This window comes from Muntiacus reevesi, chromosome 1 (assembly GCF_963930625.1).
Source record: "Muntiacus reevesi chromosome 1, mMunRee1.1, whole genome shotgun sequence".
NCBI lineage: Eukaryota > Metazoa > Chordata > Mammalia > Artiodactyla > Cervidae > Muntiacus > Muntiacus reevesi.
The window spans coordinates 215,986,477-216,006,418 of record NC_089249.1 but is presented as its reverse complement, the minus strand read 5'-3'; the positions used below and the strand labels follow the sequence as shown (position 1 = coordinate 216,006,418).

At 51.8% G+C, this 19,942-nt stretch overlaps 1 protein-coding gene across 3 annotated transcripts; it reads left to right on the top strand.

Annotated features, from left to right (window-relative positions):
- Nucleotides 1-10,603: 10,603 nt before the first annotated feature.
- On the top strand, nt 10,604-18,162 carry SNCB (synuclein beta). Of its 3 annotated transcripts, XM_065934637.1 has the most exons (5): nt 10,604-10,724; nt 13,523-13,564; nt 13,779-13,897; nt 17,709-17,798; nt 18,130-18,162. In XM_065934637.1, the coding sequence occupies exons 1-5, from the start codon at nt 10,604-10,606 to the stop codon at nt 18,160-18,162; spliced, it is 405 nt and encodes a 134-aa protein (XP_065790709.1). The 3 variants fall into 3 exon arrangements, with proteins under 3 accessions (XP_065790709.1, XP_065790710.1, XP_065790715.1); XM_065934638.1 differs by lacking the exon at nt 13,523-13,564; XM_065934643.1 differs by lacking the exon at nt 17,709-17,798.
- Nucleotides 18,163-19,942: the final 1,780 nt, after the last annotated feature.

Genomic DNA, 19,942 nt, shown 5'->3' with positions numbered 1-19,942 from the left:
CTTCAGGGGTTGGGGAGGTAATCAGATGGACTTTCTAGCAAGTTCTCTGGCTGCTGTGTAGGAAACAGACCCTGCTCGATTAAGAGTGAATGGAAGGAGATCTATCTGGATGCAAACATGGTTGTCCAGGTGATAAATGGGGCAGCTGGGAAGATGAGAGAATATGATGGATTTCAGAGGTATTTAGAAGGAAGACTCAGTGGTGTTTGGTGGTGGATAGGCTCAGGAGGGCCTTCCCTGGTGGCTCAGACGGTAAAGAATCTGCCTGCAGTGCAGGAGATCCAGGTTTGATCCCTGGGTAGGGAAGATCCCCTGAAGGAGGGCATGGCAACCCACTCATTTTCTTGTCTGGAGAATCCCCATGGATAGGGGAGCCTGGCAGGCTACAGTCCATGTGTCACAAAGAGTCAGACACGACAGCAACTAACACACACAAACACACAGGCTCTGGAGGTGGGCATGGAGTCCCGGCTTCCTGTTGCTGTATAATAAACCACCCCAAACCCAGTGACTTAAAACTATAATAATCACTTATTTTGCTCACAGATCTGCAATTTGGGTAGCACTTGATAGGGATGGCCCATCTCTACTCCAAAGCCCTGTCGATTGGAGTGGCTCACAGCCTGGGACTGGAGCTGTCTGCTCACTCACAGCGGAGCAGTCTTTGCTGGCTCTCAGATGGAACCTCAGCTGGGGTGTCAACTGGGTTAGCTCTTTGTGGCCTCTCCACGTGACCACTTGGCTTCCTCATGGCACAATGGCTGGGTTCCCAGGATGAGTGTCCCAAGAGATGAGAGGCAGAAGCTGCCTGTTTCTTAAAGCACCAGCCTGAAACCTGGCACAGCTTCACCACCACTGTATTCTATTAGAGTCCCAGGGTCCATGTCCAAGGCACTGTTTTAGGCACTGAGGAACACAGATGTGAACAGAGTTTCTCTTTGCCTTGGAAGTTCCCAGGACTGAGCCCTTGGACCTCAGCTCTGCTCTCTCAACACTTTCCATTTCATGATCCCATTCAGTCATGAGCATTGGATGTCACATGTGCAGAACACCTGTGGCCTGGCATGAAATCCTGAAGAGCGCATCCAACTGCCTGCTCACAGCTCCACCTGGATATCTTACATGCACCTGTCTCACACATATTGCATTCAAAGCTGAATTCCTGGCTTTCCCCTGTCCCCCGACCTGCTTCTCCCTAATCTTCGCCATCCTTCCACCTGCTCAGCCCAAAATCCTGGACTGGTCCTGACTCTTCTCTTTCTAACTCATCAGCACTTTCCATATTCAGCTCTACCTGCAAAATGTCCAGGACACAGCCACTTCTCTCCATCTCCATTGCCACACCCTAGGCCAAATGGGCTGTCATCTTCCATGTACTATGGCAATGGTATGCATACTGGCTCCAGCTTCCACCGTGGCCCAAGAACAATCTACCGTCTACACAGTTCAGTTCAGTCACTCAGTTGTGTCCGACTCTGTGACACCATGGACTACAGCATGCCAGGCCTCCCTGTCCATCCCCGGAGTTTACTCAAACTCATGTCCATTGAGTCAGTGATGCCATCCAACCGTCTCATCCTCTGTCATCCCCTTCTCCTTCTGCCTTCAATCTTTCCCAGCATCAGGTTCTTTTCCAGTGAGTCAGTTCTTCACATCAGGTGGCCAAAGTATTGGAGTTTCAGTTTCAGCATCAGTCCTTCCAATGAATATTCAAGACTGATTTCCTTTAGAATTGACTGTTTGGATCTCTTTGCTGTCCAAGGGACTCTCAAGAGTCTTCTCCAACATTACAGTTCAAAAGGATCAATTCTTCGGCACTCAGCTTTCTTTATAGTCCAACTGTCACATCCAAACATGACTACTGGAAAAACCATAGCTTTAACTAGACGGACTTTTGTCAGCAATGTCTCTGCTTTTTAATATGCTGTCTAGGTTGGTCATAGCTTTTCTTCCAAGGAGTAAGCATCTTTTAATTTCATGGCTGCAGTCACCATCTGCAGTGATTTTGGAGCCCCCCAAAATAAAGTCTCTCACTGTTTCATTGTTTTCCCATCTATTTGCCATGAAGTGATGGGACCAGATGCCATGACCTTAGTTTTCTGAATGTTGAATTTTAAGTCAGCTTCTTCACTCTCCTCTTTTACTTTCATCAAGAGGCTCTTTAGTTCTTCTTTGCTTTCTGCCATAAGGGTAATGTCATCTGCATGTCTGGGGTTACTGATATTTCTCCCAGCTTCCCTGATAGTTCAGTTGGTAAAGAATCCACCTGCAATGCAGGAGACCCCAGTTCGAGTCCTGGGTTGGTAAGATCCACTGGAGAAGGGATAGGCTACCCACTCCAGTATTCTGGCCTGGAGATGTCCATGGGGTTGCAAAGAGTCACACATGACTGAGCGACTGTCTACACAGCGAACCTTAAAAAGGAAAGTGAGATAACATCACTCCTGTGCTCACAGTCCAAGGATCTGTAAGGCCTCACCAGCTCTCAGCACCCCCTCCTCGTGACTCTCCACCCCTACAGCCACACTGGCTGCCTTGCAGGTCTTCAAATATGCCAGACCCACACCTGTCCTAGGACTTTACACTGGCTGCTTTCTCAGTTCCTACCTCAAGCCAGTCCTTCCCTGCCCACTGCATTTAACTGGTCAAGCGCTCAGACCCCACTGCAGCACTCCCATGCTCTTTCTCTTCTTTGCTTTCTCTCCAAGCACTTCCATCTCCTGACACACCCTATATTTTACTTATTTATTTTACTCATCATCTGCCTTGTGGTGCTAGAACATAAGGTCCCCAAGGCCTCTTTTTCTCACGACTCTGTTCTGCAGTTCCTAGGACAGGGCCTGGCTCATGGTAAGTACTCAGAAGTCAGAGTGACAAGGGAGAACTAACATTAGACTGATTTTGACAAAAGTAACACAGTCTAAGGGATCTTATTTGGTCACTAGTTCATTTGTTAATTATCTGCCTTCTCTTTCTTGAACAGTAAGCTCTAGAAGAGCAAGAACTTCATGCATCTTGTTTTCTGCTGAGTCTCCAGTACCTAGAACAGTACCTCGCACACAGTAGACACTCAAGAAAGACCGACTGAAAAGACTAGATGCCAAGGACCAGTTACTTTCCCTCTCTGGGTATTAGTTCTTTCATCTGTAAAGTGGGACTGTAAATGCCTGCTTTAAAGGATTGACTTTAGGACTTAGTGATAAAATGGATAGAGTGCCCAGCACACAGGTGTTCAATCAGTATTACCCACCTCCCCTGTCTGATCTTAGGCCCACACCCTGCCTTCCTCCTCATCCTGAGGCCTGGACAGCAGGAATGTTGGTAAATGTCCAGTCACAGGGTAAGGCCCCACATGCAGAGTTATAAAGGCACATCTGGATTTTTATAGAACCCAAGCAGAAACTAGGATCCTGGGACTCTCTTCAGAGAACCCCTGCTGCTCCAGTTGGGATTTTTCTGCCATCCCCTTGCCCACACTCTCCCAGGCTTCCCTCTCATCAGAAGCTTCTTAGTACATTCTTAAGAAGGGGAGAGAAAAGAGGAATAGAGGGGCCTATTTTCCAGGAGAGAGAACAAAAACAAAGAAAGGGTCCTGAGAACTCACAGGTTTAGGGTCTGGCCAGAAAGAGACCCAGGGGTCTGGACTGTGCCATCCTATGCCCTAAAGGAGGGCCAACCACGTGAGGTGGGGTAGTGAGTCCAGTGTGCTGGAAAGTGGTGACCCGGTAACCATGCCACCTTCTTCTGGAGACAGCTCCTATGCAGATGGGGAAGGAAAGATATAGCAAATGTTAACAACTGGCGAACCTAGGTGAGGATATCTGGGTATTCAGTGTGCTAATATTGTGACTTTCCTAAAAGTTTTGTTCATTGTGTTATATTTGAGTACCCTGGTGTCTCAGACGGTAAAGCATCTGCCTGCAGTGCAGGAAACCTGGGTTCGATCCCTGGTTCGGGAAGATCCCCTGGAGAAGAAAATGGCAACCCATTCCAGTATTCTTGCCTGGGAAACCCCATGGACAGAGGAGCCTGGCAGGCTACAGTCCATGGGGTCACAAAGAGTTGGACACGACTGAGCAACTTCACATTATGTTTGGAACTTTTCTCTAGGCTTGAGGTTTTTAAAAATTAAAAAAATTGGAGGCAAAAACCCTTTGCAGGGCAGAGGAGCTAGTGGCTCACTCAATAACTATTCTTCCCTTCTCATACCTTGATTCAAGGAAGTCATAAGCCCAAGAGAGATCACCAAACTTTTCTAACGTCCCTGCAGTTAGGTGTAGCCAATGACAGGTAAGCAGGAATTGTTGGCTTCCAGGAAAATTCCTTAAGAAAAAGACAGAAAGCTGGCACTGTTCTTTTTACACTACTTCCCTTCCTTCTCCTTTCTGCATGGACATGATGGATGGAGCTGCAGCAGCCATCTTAGGCCATGAAGTGGCCTTGAAAGTGGAATCCAGGTACTAAGAATAATTGAATAGGAAGTTAGGATTCTGGGTCTCTGATGATTGTGAAGTCATCACACCAACTATGGACTGCCTACTACATGACTTCTTTGAGTGAAAGAATGAATAGCTGCTTTGCTAAGCTTCTGATGAGCAACCAAATGAACTTCCTACCTGATTCAGAATTTAACGCATTTTCTATTCCCTCTACACTCTGGACTTTTCCACCTGCTGGATCCCCTGCTGGGAAAGTTCACCACCACATTGTAAGGTCCTTCTCATTTTTCAAAACCCAGCTTGAAGGTCACTTTCTCCTGGAGGTTTTCCCTGGATGCTTCCTCTCTCCTGGACTCACGAAGCCTCCTGTGGTTGTTCAGTCACTTAGTCGTGTCTGACTCTTTGTGATCCCATGGACTGCAGCACACCAGGCTTCCCTGTCCTTCACTATCTCCTGGAGTTTGCTCAAACACATGTCCACTGAGTCGGTGATACCATCCAACATGTCATGCTCGGCCATCCCCTTCTCCTCCTGCCTTCAATCTTTCCCAGAATCAGGGTCTTTTCCAATGAGTCTTTTCCGGGTGCTGCTGTTAAACTCCTCTGCAGCCCACTTGCTGCTCATCTGAGGATTATTTATTACTGTTGTTTTGGCTTCTCTTTAACATCTGTCCACTTGTCCTCTAATCCCCTTGGTTTCCCTGCCACCACACCCTCCAGCTTCTCCTCCTCTCTGTGCTGCTTCTTCTCAGCCTTTCCCTGGGCTCCTCTGCCCCTGGCCACTCAGGAAGTTTGCAGTGACTCAGCATTCTGTTCCCACCCTCCATTCTTTTCACTCTCTCTGTTCCTCTGGGCAGTTGCATGCTCTCCATGACTCCAGCCACCACCTCTATACAAATAACTCCAAATCCAATGGTGTCCTGGGCTGGCTTGGATCAGCTTGTAAAAATAAAGTTTTAGGAATTTTGTGAGCCAGACATTAAAGTAATTATTAAAAATTAAATAAACTTATGGTTATATAAATATGTTTAAAACAAAGATAATAAGCACTTAAAACATAACTTCCTAGTTATTTTACTATTATCTGTGCTTTTCAGATTATTTTATATCTATTTTACCCGAACAGTGGAAATGCTGTATAAGGGAGTGCTACCGCATGTCTCTTCCCAACTCTCTGCTCAGAGACATCACAGTGACAGCTTGAAATAAACCACAGGGGTAGAATTTACACCACGGGTATGGACAAACTCTACAAGGTGCTTCTCTGCTTGGAAAGTCATGTATTAAAGACTTCCCAGTATACCATGGCCCAAATGAATACCTGAAGCCAGCATGGAGGAGCTTCCTAAGTTCCGGGCTCAGATAACTCTTGGCTGAGCACCTTGTCCAGCTCGTCTATCAGGCATGGCACATTCGGTGTGCCCTAAACAAGCTCACCCTCCAAAGCTGCCCCAGCCCCTCAATACCTATTTCCTTTTCTGCAGCAGCATCACTCACCCCATTGTCCAAGTCAGAAACCTGGGGATCTTCCTGGATTCATTTCACTTCCTCTTCCCAACATCCAATAAGTTACATCCAAAATGATGCTCAGGTCTCCCCTCCAGTCCTGTTCCAGGCTCACTGAGGCTTCCCTCCTCTAGGCTTTTATCATTCTTCCTGTGGATTCTGCCTCAGATCCCTCATTGCTCTTGCTGCTTCTAGCAGTGTCCCCCTCCAACCCACCTCCGTTTGGCCCCCATAAAATGCAGATCTCATTTAGGTTTCTCTTGGGCTTAAAATCCTTCAGTGACTTCCCAATTCTTACAATAGGAAGACGACACCCTTCGTATGGTCTTCTTTCTCTCTTCTTCCTCTCTCCTTCCTACTGCTTGGTCCTTCCTCATCTGACATTCAGGGAATCTTAGTCAAGAGTCATAAACATCACTTCTTGGCTTATTAACCAGATACGGAGTTTATTAGCCAGTGGGCAGCTCAGAAACTTTCCTGGAAGGCCAGAGTCCCCTTGGAGACCAGGCAGCCTGGAATGATGCCCAAATCACATCATCAAGCAGTCCCAGGAAGACTCCCCAGATGCTACAGCTGAGCACAGACAGTGCAGCCTGCCCTGTTGGTGCTAGGTGCTCCCAGAAGCAGTGTCACAGCTGCCCCTGGTCCCTGGCAAGAACAGTCAACACCGCTTGTCTTTAACTAAGCAGACTCTCCTCCTTTGCTGCTGCTTCCTGGCACTAGGTTCAGGTTCCAGGTCCGGAGCTGGGATGTGTGGGGCTGAGGTCACGTGTCCTGGAAGCAAGGAAAGCTGGGAAAGCATTGTAGCTCCTAGATGGGGAGGAGGGCTCTATCTCATAAGGTGGGGAATCCCACAGACATAGGAGGGAGACAATTTCAATGCTGAGAGGCCAGCAATAACAACAGCTGTCCCCCATGCTAGCTTTTAAAATTACACAAGTAAAACACTCTTCAAGGTAAAATAGTCAAACAGCACAAGAATGAAGGTGATGAAATGTACAAGCTTCTTTCCTTGAGTTCTCTCAGTCCCATTTGCCAGGGGCAACTACTGTTAACAGTGTTTTGGAAGTTCTTATCCAAATGTCTGTATTTATCCAGATGTCTGTACTTATATTTAAGATGTCTGTATATAACTGTGTGACTGCAAATGCTTTCTTTGTGTCAAAATTGACTAGCTCCATAAGAAAAGGGAACCCTCCTATACTGTTAATGGGACTGTAAAGTGATTAAGCCAATATATAAAACAATATGGAGGATTCACAAAAAAATAAAAATAGAGTTGCCATATGATCCTACAAACCCACTCCTAGGCATATATTGAGAGAAAACTATAATTCAAAATGATACATCCACCCTAATGTTCATAGCAGCATTATTTACAATAGTCAAGGCATGGAAACAATCTAAATGTCCAGTGACAGATGAATGGACAAAGATGTTGTGGTACATATATACAATGGAATATTACTCAGCCATAAAAAAACAATGAAATAATGTTGTTTGCAGAGATATAGATGGATCAGGAGATTATCATACTAAGTGAAGTAAGTAAAAAAGAGATAGACAAATACTATATGATATCACTTAAAATATAACACAAATGAACTTATCTATGAAAGTGAAAGTGAAAGTCACTCAGTCATGTCCGACTCTTTGCAACCCAATGGACGTTATAGTCCACTCCAGGCCAGAATACTGGAGTGGGTAGCCTTTCCCTTCTCCAAGGATCTTCCCAACCCAGGGATCAAACCCATATCTCTTACATCTCCTGCATTGGCAGGTGGATTCTTTACCAGCTGAGCCACAAGGGAAACCCAAGAATACTGGAGTGGGTAGCCTATCCCTTCTCCAGCGGATCTTCCCGACCCAGGAATCAAACTAGGGTCTCCTGCATTGCAGGTGGATTCTTTACCAACTGAGCTATTAGAGAAGTCAATAAATAAAGTCACAGTCACAGAGAACAGATTTGTGGTTTCCAAGGGGGCAGGGAGTGAGGGAGGGATGGATTGGGAGTTTGGGATTAGCAGATGCAAACTATTATATATATTAAATGGATAAACAATAATGTCCTACTGTATAGAACAGGGAATTATATTCAATATCCTGTGATAAACCATAATGGAAAAGAATATAAAAAAGAATATATATATGTATAAGTGATCACTTTGCTCTACAGTAGAAATTAACATATTGTAAATCAACTATATTTCAATAAAATAATTTTTTTAAAAATTAGTTAGCTCCACACGTTACAGTTTGGTACCTTGACTTCTCTCACCTCACACCATGTCTTATACTCCTATATCAATGCACATGGGTCTAAACCATCCTTTCTAATGACAGCATTGCACTGGGTGGATGAACCATAATTAACTAGCCAGTCCTCTACAGATAGACATTTAGATTATTTTCAGTTTTTTGCTACAATAAACTATGCTGCAGTGAAAATCCTTGCACACATGTCTTTGTATGCTCGTGAGAGTAGAGATCCAAAGGATGAATTCCTGGAAGGGGAACTAACTGTTGGCTCTAAAGGAGCATGCATTTATGTCTTTGGTAAACATTGCCAAATTGTCTTCCAAAAAGCATGTGCCAGTTTGCAGCTCTACCAGCAATCTGTGAACAATTTTTTCCAGGCCCTGCATAGTCTGGCTCCTGGCTGCCCTCTCACCTCATCATCTGACACTTACACACCTTACATTTCCAACCGCAGTGCCTTTGTGGATGCTATGTCCACAACCCAAATGTCCTTCCTCCCTTGTCTGCCAGATGAAATTTCACAAGGCCCAGCTCAGATGTCACCTCCTCTGTACAGCCTTACCTGACTCTGTTGAACTGTCAGAGACCCCTTCCTCTGGTATCCCACAGCTTTCTGGGCATAATTCTGTCATACACCAACTAAGGACCTATGTGTGACTGGCACTCTGGGGCCATTTTGACAATCCAGACCATAACCACAGAAAAAAGGATCGTGTGCACCTCCTTCTCCTTCCCTATTGTTTCTTCCGCTGCATTGTGTTTTATCTGTTCCCAAGCACAGTCCTGCCTTGGGCCTTTGCACATACAGTTCCCTCTCTATGGATCTTGCCCTCAAGCATCCTGGCCTTGGTGCTTCTCTGGGATCTCTGCTCCCATTCACCTCCTCACAGAGGCCTTCCCTGACCACCAGATCTCAAGCACCCCTACTCTGGTAACTCTTGTCCATCTCCATTTTAACATCTCCATGACTCTTATCACAAGCTGAAATAACCTTTGGTTTAAGCATTGATGTTTATTTTCTGTCCTGTGTCCCATCGCTGCACACGCACAAATTCACCACTGCAAACTCCCCAAGAAGGAGGGGGTCTAGCTTTCCTTTCGTGCGGTTCCCAGTCTCAAATCTGCCTGGTACCTAAGAGCTCAGTAAACGTTCGCTGAATGAACCATCCATATTTTACAGAAGAGGAAACTGACATTCAGAATGGAGAGCTGAGTATCCCAAGGTCCCACAGCTAATGAAGACCTCCAAACCCATCTGAACACTAAAACCAGCTGCAGTATTTCTCCCGTACTCTCAGCACGCCGCATTGTGTCTCCCACCAGACTAGGTTCCTGGGGGACAGGACTTAAGTCCGATGACGCTCCGGGGTCCCCAGCGGCGCGTTCCGGGCCCGCCCCGTGAGGCTAGCGGGCTCCACGGAGATGTCACCCTCCCCGCCTCCTGTCAGTCAGGCCGAGGGGGTGGCGCGGCCGCCAGGGGGGGCGCTGAGCTCAGAGCTGCCGCAGCGCCCCAGCCGGAGCAGGAGCGCGCGAGACAGCAGGGCGCTAGGAGCGAGCGGCGGCTGGCGAAGCACTCCAGGCCCGGGCTCTACTTCACCTCGGCTCAGGGCTCGCGCCTCGTCTGCTGCAGACCAGCCTGAACGCCTGGCCACGGCCCGATCCGCCGAGCCCACCCCGGCCCAGCCCAGCCGAGCCCGTGCGTCCGCCTGCCGCAGCCTCTGCCGCAGCCGCCACTCCATCCCCAACCCGGGCCCCGCACCTAGGTGAGGCGGCCGCGCTCCAGGCGCCCCGGGTAGAGGAAAAGGGTCTGGGAATGGAGTGGAGAGAGGACGGGGTGGGATGGGGAAGGGGCTGGAGAACGTAAACAGGACGCCGGGGGGTGCTGTCCGTGTGCGATCCGGGGTATGGATCTCTCTTACTTGGTGTCTGCAACTGCCTGGATGCCGTGTGGACGTGCGCCCGCGCCCGTGTGCCCCGTGGTGTGTCCGCGTGTCCGTGCGCGTCAGAATGTCTGAGGGTCCTGTGTGTGCACGTGAGCGTGTCCAAGGAGTATGTTTGTTTGCATGGCCGTGTGTCTGTCGCGTGTGTGCAGGCAGGCCCCCGGGCTTCGCGCCGTGCCCAGCACTCCGCTTCCGCGGGGCTGCAGGTTGCAGGGCCCCGGATAACCGAGGCGGGGGGCCCCTCCTGCGTCCACGGGTTTCAAGGACGCTAGGACTCGCCGCGGCCCTGTGGCCTGGCGCTGGGGAAGGGAGTAAGGTGGGAGGAGGTTCCGGGCCCGAAGGGCGCCTTCGGTCTCAGGGGGAGGGGATGGGACACCTGCGGTCTCTGCTCAAGGGCTGGGGTGAGGATGCGGGCGAGCCCGCCGATGCCCGTGTGTTCGTCCTCCCCAGGCCGCCAGGATGGACGTGTTCATGAAGGGCCTGTCCATGGCCAAGGAGGGCGTCGTGGCCGCCGCGGAGAAAACCAAGCAGGGGGTCACCGAGGCCGCGGAGAAGACCAAGGAGGGTGTCCTCTACGTCGGTGGGCGAGGGGCGGGGCTTCCGGGGCTGCGAGGTTTGGGTGTCCTCCGAGGGGACAGAGCCGAGGTCCTTAGAGCGAGGAAGTGGGGGGTCTGGGCCGGAAAATATGAGTCAGCAGATGGGGCCGGGTTAGCAGGGGTCACTGAGGACACAGCCAGCTGATGGAAACCTGGGTCAGTGATGACACCGACGGTAGGGGGGAATGGAGGAAGGGTTGATGAGGGTGGAGTTCAGCTGAAAGTCCAGAGAAGCAAGGAAGGAGTCAAAGGAGATAGCCGTCTTCAGCTGCTTCTTCCCATTATTAATAGTTACCTGGTGTTGAACCCTTACTGTCTGCCAAGTACAGTGTGAAATACATCTGCAACATCTATTACCTCATTTAATGCTCCCTGCCCATCCACAGACCAGGGAAACCCTGGCTTCCCAGAGCTTTAATTCTCTTGCTCAAGGTCACAGCTGACTAGACCTGAAGCTGAAGTTTGAGCCAAGTTTTATGGGTTCCAAAGTGCCCCCCTCCCCTTACCACTCTGCTTCCTGTATTGTTGGGGCTCCCTCCCAGCACTGCTCTCCACCTCTGAATCTCTCCTCCCACTGGTTCCACCATTGGCACCTCTCCTCGGGGTCTACCGTCCTTGCAACTGCCAGCTGTCATCAGGAGAAGGGCCAAGTGGTTAAAATATCTCACCCTAAGTGGGAAAAAAAAGAAGAGGGAGTCTTCAGGGTCATTTGCATAAAGGGAGGCAAGAAACTCTGCATTCAGTCTGCCGATTCAGGGCTTACTTTTGTGTGATAGAATTATCTTCTATGCAGGCTGCAGAGGGTTGGCTAACCTGCCCAGGGCTGTGGCAGATTTGGAATGGTGGTAATTTGAAAAATACTTATTGATCACCTACTCTGTGCTGGTAGGTGCCAGCTCTGCTGATGGTGAGGTCAAGTATTCTAGTGTCGGGCTTTGACATCCAGTGGCTGGGGCGGGGAGCCACTTTGGTAATCAAAGAGGGTAGCATTTGAGCTGAGCCCAGAGAATAAGGAGGGTTAGGGAGGGAGGTGCAGAAAAGACAGGTGCAAAGAGTCTTGGGATGAGGTGAAAGATACTGGGTTTGAGAGCAGAGGGCAGGAAGCAAGGGTAAGAAATGAGATCAGAAACAGCCAGTTCATGAGGGGCCCTTGCAGGCAAAGCATTAGTATGACTGCCATCGCAGACTGTGAGCCAAGGACCGACATGATCTGGCTTCAATATAGAGAAGTCCCCTAGCACTCTGGGGACAGAACAAATTACAGGGAGGCCCACTGAGAGGTAACATAGCCACGAGATGAGGGTGGTTAGAGCCAGGGCAGAGGTGATGGAGACTGGGAGAAGGCTTGAGCCCACACCTTCTGGACCCTAGCTCTGGCCTCCTCCTCCCTCAGCCCTTTCACTCCTGTGGACCCCTGACATCCCTGACACTGTCTCCCTGCTAACAGACTCAACAACCACCTCCTTTTCCCCCAGGTTGGCACCTCCTGCTCCTTCCCCTGAGCAAGAACTCCTGATGGTCCCCGGCTCCTACTCGTCAAAGCTTCAGCTCCCTGTAGCCTAGCATTTAAACTGCCTCGTGGTTCCATCCTAGTCTCCATCACTCTGAGCACACAGACCATGTCAACGTGCTCCATGCAGACCCTAAAATCACACATCTCTAGGCCTCGCCTACATGATTCCCTGGCCCTAGAACTCCCTCCTCAGTCCCGTTTCTGTGTATCCACTGCTCCCCATTTGTCAAGACCTGGGAAAAGCCCCCTCCCCCATCCTGTGCCCCCAGGAGGCCCAAGCTTCCTCTCCCCACTACTTTGAAGTCCAGGGCACAAACTTTCCTCTTCTCTGTCCCTCATCTGACAGTGAGCCATCAGCCTGGGCCTTGAATCAGAGAAGGTGCCAATAAGAGTTTGTACGAGGAATAAATGGAAGTGCTTGCACCACCCCCCTTCCCCATCCACCCGTCTCTGGATGTGGCTGGCCTTAGTCCTGAGAAGCCCATCCGCCTGCACCCTCCTCCTGCCAGCTTCAGCTGGCCCACACTCCTGTTTCTGGCTCTATTAGCTATTGTCTGGGTTGCGAGATCCTCAGGATTAGAGACATCCCACTCTCCCAAGGGTTCCCACCCCCACCTCAGGACAGGCTGTCTTGCCTTTCCTAGTTGCTACCCTCCTGGGAAGACCCAGCCAATGCCGTGGCTGTCAGTCATCATCTTCATGTCATCCTTAGACCTATCCTGCATCTAAGACACTCCCTACTTTGGCCAGAAGTAGAGATTTGCACCCTATTTGAAAGAGAGTCTTAAGAAATGGAGCAGGGGATGTGGGGATGTGGGGACGTGGGGATGTGAGTGTACTGGGGCAGGATGTGGGCAGTTGTGCACTAGGGGCACCTTTCCAAAAACAGAATCTTTTCGCCCCACCCCCAGGTCCACCCCCACCCCCACCTGCTCCCATCCAGGGCAGAGGATTAAATGAACCGGCAGGCAGAGTGCTTTCCCAGTGCTGGATCGCTGGATCGTGGGCAACATCCAGAGGAGGGTGGGTGGGCCAGGGCACGTGGGGTCAGGGGAGGGGATTGGCAGGGTGGGGACAGACAATGGGGAGAACTGGATGTCCAGATGACGCAGGCATGGAAGGGGGCACTTGTGGGATCTCGGGGCCCAAGAAGGCAGGGAAAGATCAGGATGCCCATGCTGCCTGGCTCCCTCTGCCCGCTCTCTAACCACTGTGCTTGCTGGCGGCTGTTCCCTCGGCCCTTAAGTGTGCTCCGTTTTGTCTCCACAGGAAGCAAAACCCGAGAGGGGGTGGTACAAGGAGTGGCCTCAGGTACTAGCCCAACCCTGCCCAGCCTTGTTCCCTCATCCTGGTCTGGGGTCTGGCTGACATCCAGAGAGTGGGGGGAGAGGGCGGTGGAAGAGGGTACCCCCAAAGCTTTCTGGGAGGTGTAGTACTCTGTGGGAAGTCAGGCCCTGGGACACTACGGAGGAGGAAGACATCTATGTCTGCTTGACCTTTGCCCCCAACCATCTCCCTGACGCAGTGGCTGAGAAAACCAAGGAGCAGGCATCACACCTGGGAGGAGCCGTGTTCTCTGGGGCCGGGAACATTGCAGCAGCCACAGGTCTGGTGAAGAAGGAGGAGTTCCCCGCTGATCTGAAGGTGAGCTATCCTTCCAACGTGCGCACACAACACACACACACACACACACACACACACCAGGTACACCCATAAATCTGCCACCAGACTCCCTGCTCCCCCAGCCAGCCTGGGGCACAAGCCACCTTGCCTAACATTCTGCAGGGCCCAGCTAGACACAGTTCGGCATGAGTCTGCATGTAACTGTGTGCGGGCATGGCGCTCCCCGTGACTGTGACCCAGATCTGGATTGGATACGTGTATCTGCTCATGAGTATGATCTGGGCTGCTTTTGGCCTCATCCACATATGTCACTGATTGTTCGCTCATGTCTTTTCAGTCAACAAGTATTCTGCCAGGGAGGGATTGTTCTAGGGGTTACCACAGTGAATAGGTTCCTACATTCAGGGAGCTGACTCTGTAGTGGGAGAAGATACAGTAAACAGCTAACCAGTACACAAGATGATTTCAGACAGGAATATGTGCTATGAAGAAAACAAGAGCAACGGGATAGAGAGTCAAGGCATGAGGGGGCTACTTTAGTTGGGAGGGCTTCTTTGAAAAGGTGACATTAGAACTGACACCCAAGTGATGAGGCACACCATGTGGGAAGTCTATTTCAGGCAGGAGGAACAGCACATGCAGAGGCCCTGAGGCAGGCATGGGCAGAAGTGGGCCATGGGGAGGGGTGAACTGTGTCTCACACATTTGTGCAGACATGTTACCCCAGGCAAGTGATGGCAGCAACCCATGTGTGCACGAAGTCAGATACCTTCCTTAGGACATGCTTCAGGGTAAGAGCTGTGAGCTCTGGAGCCCCACAGAGCTGGATCTGAATCTCAGCTCCATTGCTTCCTGACTGTCTGGCCCTGGGCAGGTCCCTTCAAGTCTCTGAGCCTGATTCTTTGCCTCTAAGACAGGAGATGAACACAAGAGGACTTTTGTGTAGATTAGAGATAATGTAGCTTAGAGGTGTTCAAAAACCTAAGTGTGCCTCAGATCACCAGGAGGCCAGGTTGAAATACAGACTGTTGGTCCTATTCCTAGAATTTCTGATTCAGTAGGTCTGAGGTAGGGCTATAATGTGCATTTCTAAAAGGTGTCTGGGTGATGTTGATGCTGCAGGTCCAGGGATCACACCTTGAGAACCACTGATGTAAAGAGCCTGGATGGCATATAGTGAATGCTCAGTAAGAGATGATGGCCCCACGGTCACATGATCAGCCTGTGTGTGCCCCCAGGGGCTTGTGTCATGGGTGTGCTAGGACGTTGCACTCTGTGGATCTATACACCATCTGCACAGACATGCCTCCTGTGCGGTGCCCCATGTTTTCCACGTACAAATGCCGAATCTGCCTCCATGGGGGCGGGGCCTCCTTCCATGTGATCTCGGCATGAGCGGATCCATCCACTGGGCTGGGGGAGGAGACCACACAGCACCCTCCACTCTAGACATTCTGCTCAGTTGGTTCTTCCCCTCAGCTCAGAAGTTCTGGTTCAAGTCCTGTCTCTGCATTTTACCAGCTGTGTGACTTCCCATTTCTTATCCTTGTTTCCAGTGATCACTCCCATTCATTGATCTCTTGTGTGGGCAGGTGCTGTTCTAAAGATTGTACATGGAGTCACTCAATGAATCTTCATAATGTCCCTATAAAAAAGGCATCACAATTAGCACATCTTAGAGGTAAAAGAACTGAGACTCAGAGAGGTGAAGTGACTTACTCAAGATCCCAAATGCTGCCTGCCCCCCTGAGAAGGTAGTTGGGAGGTGCTAAGCTCAGGTTCATGTCATTGTAGCCCCTTGATGCCAACGTGGGACCAGGCCCAGTACTGAGAGCTAGGGTGCAGAGAAGGCAGAGCTGTCAGCTTGAGGCTTGGTGAGGGGGCCTTTGCACACAACCGTTTTTCTCAGGCTTCCTTCCTCTTACCAGCACTTGTTGACATTTCAAACCTCTTCTCTCAAGAGAACTCAAGATCATAGACTTACAATCCAAAGCCAGGCCTTTGGGACCACTGGGCCCGTGGAGAACTCATGCAAGCTAAGCGTGTGAGTTTCTGTCTCTACCTCTCAGCCTGCCAACATATAGATAGTATCGTGGAAGCCTCCCCATATGCCTACAAAGCAAAGATACCATCCTACTTCCCATCCGAGGCAGCTGAGATCAGAGGTTAAACAACTTACCTGATGCCAAAAGGTAGTGAATAGCAAGGCTGGAGTGGTTTTTAAGTGAACTTCTTACTGAAGTACATTATGCAGAAAACATTCATGCAGAAAACACACGGATCCATGGAATTTTCATAAACTCAACTCTCCCCAGGTAACCAAGCACCCAGATCAAAACACAAAACACAAGACATAGCCCCTTAGAAGCCCCCTTTACACTCCCTCCGACCCCTACTCCCAGGGCTAAGACTAGGGTGAGGGAAGTGAAGTGCCTGGGGCACAAAATTTAAGGGGGCGCTTATTCCAGGGTCTCATTTACATCCCAGGCACCTGACTCTCCTCACCTTTGTCCTGTCCCCCTCCACAGTTAATTGCATTTATCACTCAGATTATCTGAGTGTCTTTCAGCTTCATGTAAACGTTATCCTAAAGCACATGTTCTTTTGTACCCGGGTTCTTTCACTCGTCAGTAAGAAGGGGAGTCAGCCACGCCCTGGTGTGCACTGGGTTTCCCCATCCTAGACGTGCAGTACCCTCTGTGTGATAGGACCACAGTGCCCACATCCATTCTCCTGCTGTTGGATATTTGTTTCCAAACAATGTGCAGAGCTGGGATTCTTCGCATTCTGTTTCTTTCCTGGGTTCTGGTCATAGCTAGGTGACTCTGGGCAAACTAACATTTCCCCACTTCCCGGGCTGTGGTGGACTCCCTGTAATTAGGGGAAGTGAGCTCAGCCAGGAGTGTAAACTCATGTGGTCACAGGGCCCACCTAGACAGGTAATGTGAAGGAGTTGAAGCTGCCTGGATGGAGCTGGAGTAACTAGAGCGCCGAGGTGCCAGCCCTCATAGGTCCCAAGATTCTTACCTCTGCCCAGTAGGGAGGGACAGTGGTTACATGTGCAAGTGGGGGACATGGTGGGGCCCCTTGCCTACAGAGCATGAACCTCAGGTTACTGTGTGTGCCCATGTGTGCAGTCAGCTCAGTCTCGTGTTTGTGCACACATATGTGCTCGCTCACAGGGGACTGGCCATGTGTCTGGCAGCCCCCTATTTGCATGTATGCTGGCCTGCACAGGTCTGGGCAGCAGATGCTGTGGGGAGGGGAGAGTCTTAGCTCACACATCCAAGCAACACCATGAGCTGTTGCTTCCAGCTTATCTTAAAATAGCAACAGCTGAAGAAACCAGGCCACACAGGGCCCTGGGGGAGGGATGGGTGGAAAGTGGCAGGGGAATGGCTCAGAGCCCCTGCTCAGCTCTGTCCCTGAGCCTCCATCTCCCTCCAGCCCAGAGGAGCCTCCAGGGTTATCTCGGGGTCCTCACAAGCAGCCCCCACCTACAGAGCTGGCACAAAGAGGGACAAATGGATGATTACGTGTGCTATCTCCCCATCCCACCCAGTCCCATCAAGGGAAGCACAGGAGGCTGTCAGCTGCTGGGAGAGGGGTATGTGTACCCACAACCCCTGGACACCCCCAGCTTCAAGCCTTGATTGGAGGGATTTCACTGCTCCGTCCCATTTCCAAGGCACTCCAAATAAACAATTAAAAATTCTGGTTGCACTGCCAACAAAGCCCAGCCTTCCCCAGATCAGCCAAAATCTTCTCAGGGTAGGAATCTGGGGGGCATGCCCAGCTGGCCTCACAGGCCCTGTCTCTTCTCTTCGTGCAGCCAGAGGAAGTGGCCCAGGAAGCTGCTGAGGAGCCGCTGATCGAGCCCCTGATGGAGCCTGAAGGGGAGAGTTATGAGGAACAGCCCCAGGTGAGGGGTGGGGCTTTGGGCACCCCCAGCTGGGGTGGGAGGTTCCTGGCGGGATAAGTTTGGGCCATTGAGTTTTCAAGTTCCCAGACCCCAGACCCCAGAGATGGCAGCAGGGAGGGAGGACAGATGGAGCCTGTCGCTGGGTCTCAGGCACTCCTGCCCAAGAACATCCCAGCCGTCCCCAAATTCTAGGTCTCTCCCCTGCCCAGAGGGAGGGGTGTTCAGCATTCCTCTTGGTGGGCGAAGGGTCTCGGGGCGCGGCCTGGCCACTTGGTCTCCAACCCCTTCCTCATTTGCTCTTCTCCACTCTACCCCCATCCCTCTGATGCAGGAGGAGTATCAGGAGTATGAGCCAGAGGCGTAAGGGCCCAGGACGGCCCCCCACCAGCAGCACAATCCCTTCCCGGTCCCCTGCCCCGCCCCCCAGAGCCAGGGCTGTCCTTCTACCCCTTCCCCTCAAAACACGAGATCTTCCTTCGCTCCGAGGCGCCCCCTCGGAGCCCGTGTTTGGGTCTATCTGTCTGTCCTTCCCGCCCGCGTCCAACCCTGGGGCGTGGACAGGGCTGGGGCTGAGGCCGAGGCCGGGAGCCTCGCAGCACGTATGTTGCCCCTTCCGCGCCCCATCCCGTCTGGTGTCTGCGCGCGCGGTTGTAGCATGTTCTCTGTGTTTTTAAACGAACAGGAAAGCGACGGCTCCCTCCACCCCCCGATAGAGGCTCTCTGAAGCGCCTCCGGGCACCCCCGCCAAAGCCCTCCAGAGCACTCCCACATCGACCCCAAGAACCTTTTTTTTCTTTTAAACCAAACCAGGAGCCAGGCTGTGCCATGACCCCTCCCCTAGCCGACCCAGTCCGAGCGCGGGCGTCGTGTGTCGTGATTGTAGCATGGAGGTCCCCCACCCTCGTGTGAGCGTGTTCCGGGAGGGCGGGTCCGGCCGCCCCCCTCCCCGCGTGTCCATGAATAAAGCCAATCTGTCTGTAGCAGGCGCCGCACGGGCAGGGTAGGGCAGGGCTGGGCTGGGCGCTGGATGGGGACGGCCGACAGACTTCCAGGTTACAGCCTGCCTCACTCCACTCTTTGGGGCCCGGTACACTCTGCCCAGGTGTAAGACTGACCACCTCGGGCCTCAGCTCCTACCCTCCCCCATGAACGACCTGGATGGACGCAGTGCCCCACCACCCCTCGCCCCCAGGCTGGGACAGGCTGCTGGCAACGAGGCGGCCTCGGGCGCCACCTACTGGACCATAAAGCACCTACTGGGCGTGCTGGGCGGAAGGAAGCCCAGTGCAGCCGAGACGCAGGGCCCACAGGTTCACACCTCAAGTCACAGGTAGCGCAGGAGCATCGATGGCTACGCGCGCGCGGACTTGTGTGTACTTATGCTGGTCCTTGCGCGCCAACCCAAGTGTACGCACCGGACAGGCGCACACCTGCACTGACGCGCGCAGCACGCTGGCCGACAAGTGCAGAACCGGGCGCGTACTCAGAGTTGCACGCGCACCGCGAAGCTCTGGGAAAACAGCAGAGTGATCACTGGAAGAAGCTGCTACCCTAAACTTCCCCCCACTCCCAAGAACACTGACATGCACACACCCCTGCGCATACCGGCCCGCTGCAGAAAAACTCATCCCGGGGGAAAAGAAATGGACAGTTGTCCCCCCCCAAAAAAGGCAGAGTTCGGGCAACCAGTGCTCCACCCTTCCCAGAAAAGCCTCGGAAAGTTTGCGACCTCGGCTGAGGTGAGCTAGGGTCTGCAGAAATCTGGAAAGCTGGCCCGGAACCTTGCGCAGATCGGTATCTGCACTGCTGCTGCTGCTAAGTCGCTTCAATCGTGTCCGACTCTGTGCGACCCCATAGACGGCTGCCCACCAGGCTCCTCTATCCCTGGGATTCTCTAGACAAGAATACTGGAGTGGGTTGCCATTTCCTTCTCCAGGTATCTGCACTAGAGGGCCCCCAACACCGATTCAGTGCTGGGAAGTAGGGGCGGAGAAGCCGCGGTGCTGCACAGAGGCCCCGCCCCCATCAGGGCGAAGGCACTGCTCTGATTGGTATAGAACACACCGCGCCCGCGTCGAGGCCCCGCCCCAGCCAGGGGTAGGCCCCGCCCCCGCCGATGCGGCGCTCTTGCTCTCTTTCGCCGC

Bases quoted from the DNA above. Each gene is read 5' to 3' on its own strand.
- SNCB (XM_065934637.1), top strand. From the start codon at position 10,604: ATGGACGTGTTCATGAAGGGCCTGTCCATGGCCAAGGAGGGCGTCGTG. The intron at 10,725-13,522 runs GTGGGCGAGGGG...TTGTCTCCACAG, and splicing joins GGAGGGTGTCCTCTACGTCG to GAAGCAAAACCCGAGAGGGG. The intron at 17,799-18,129 runs GTGAGGGGTGGG...CCTCTGATGCAG, and splicing joins GTTATGAGGAACAGCCCCAG to GAGGAGTATCAGGAGTATGA.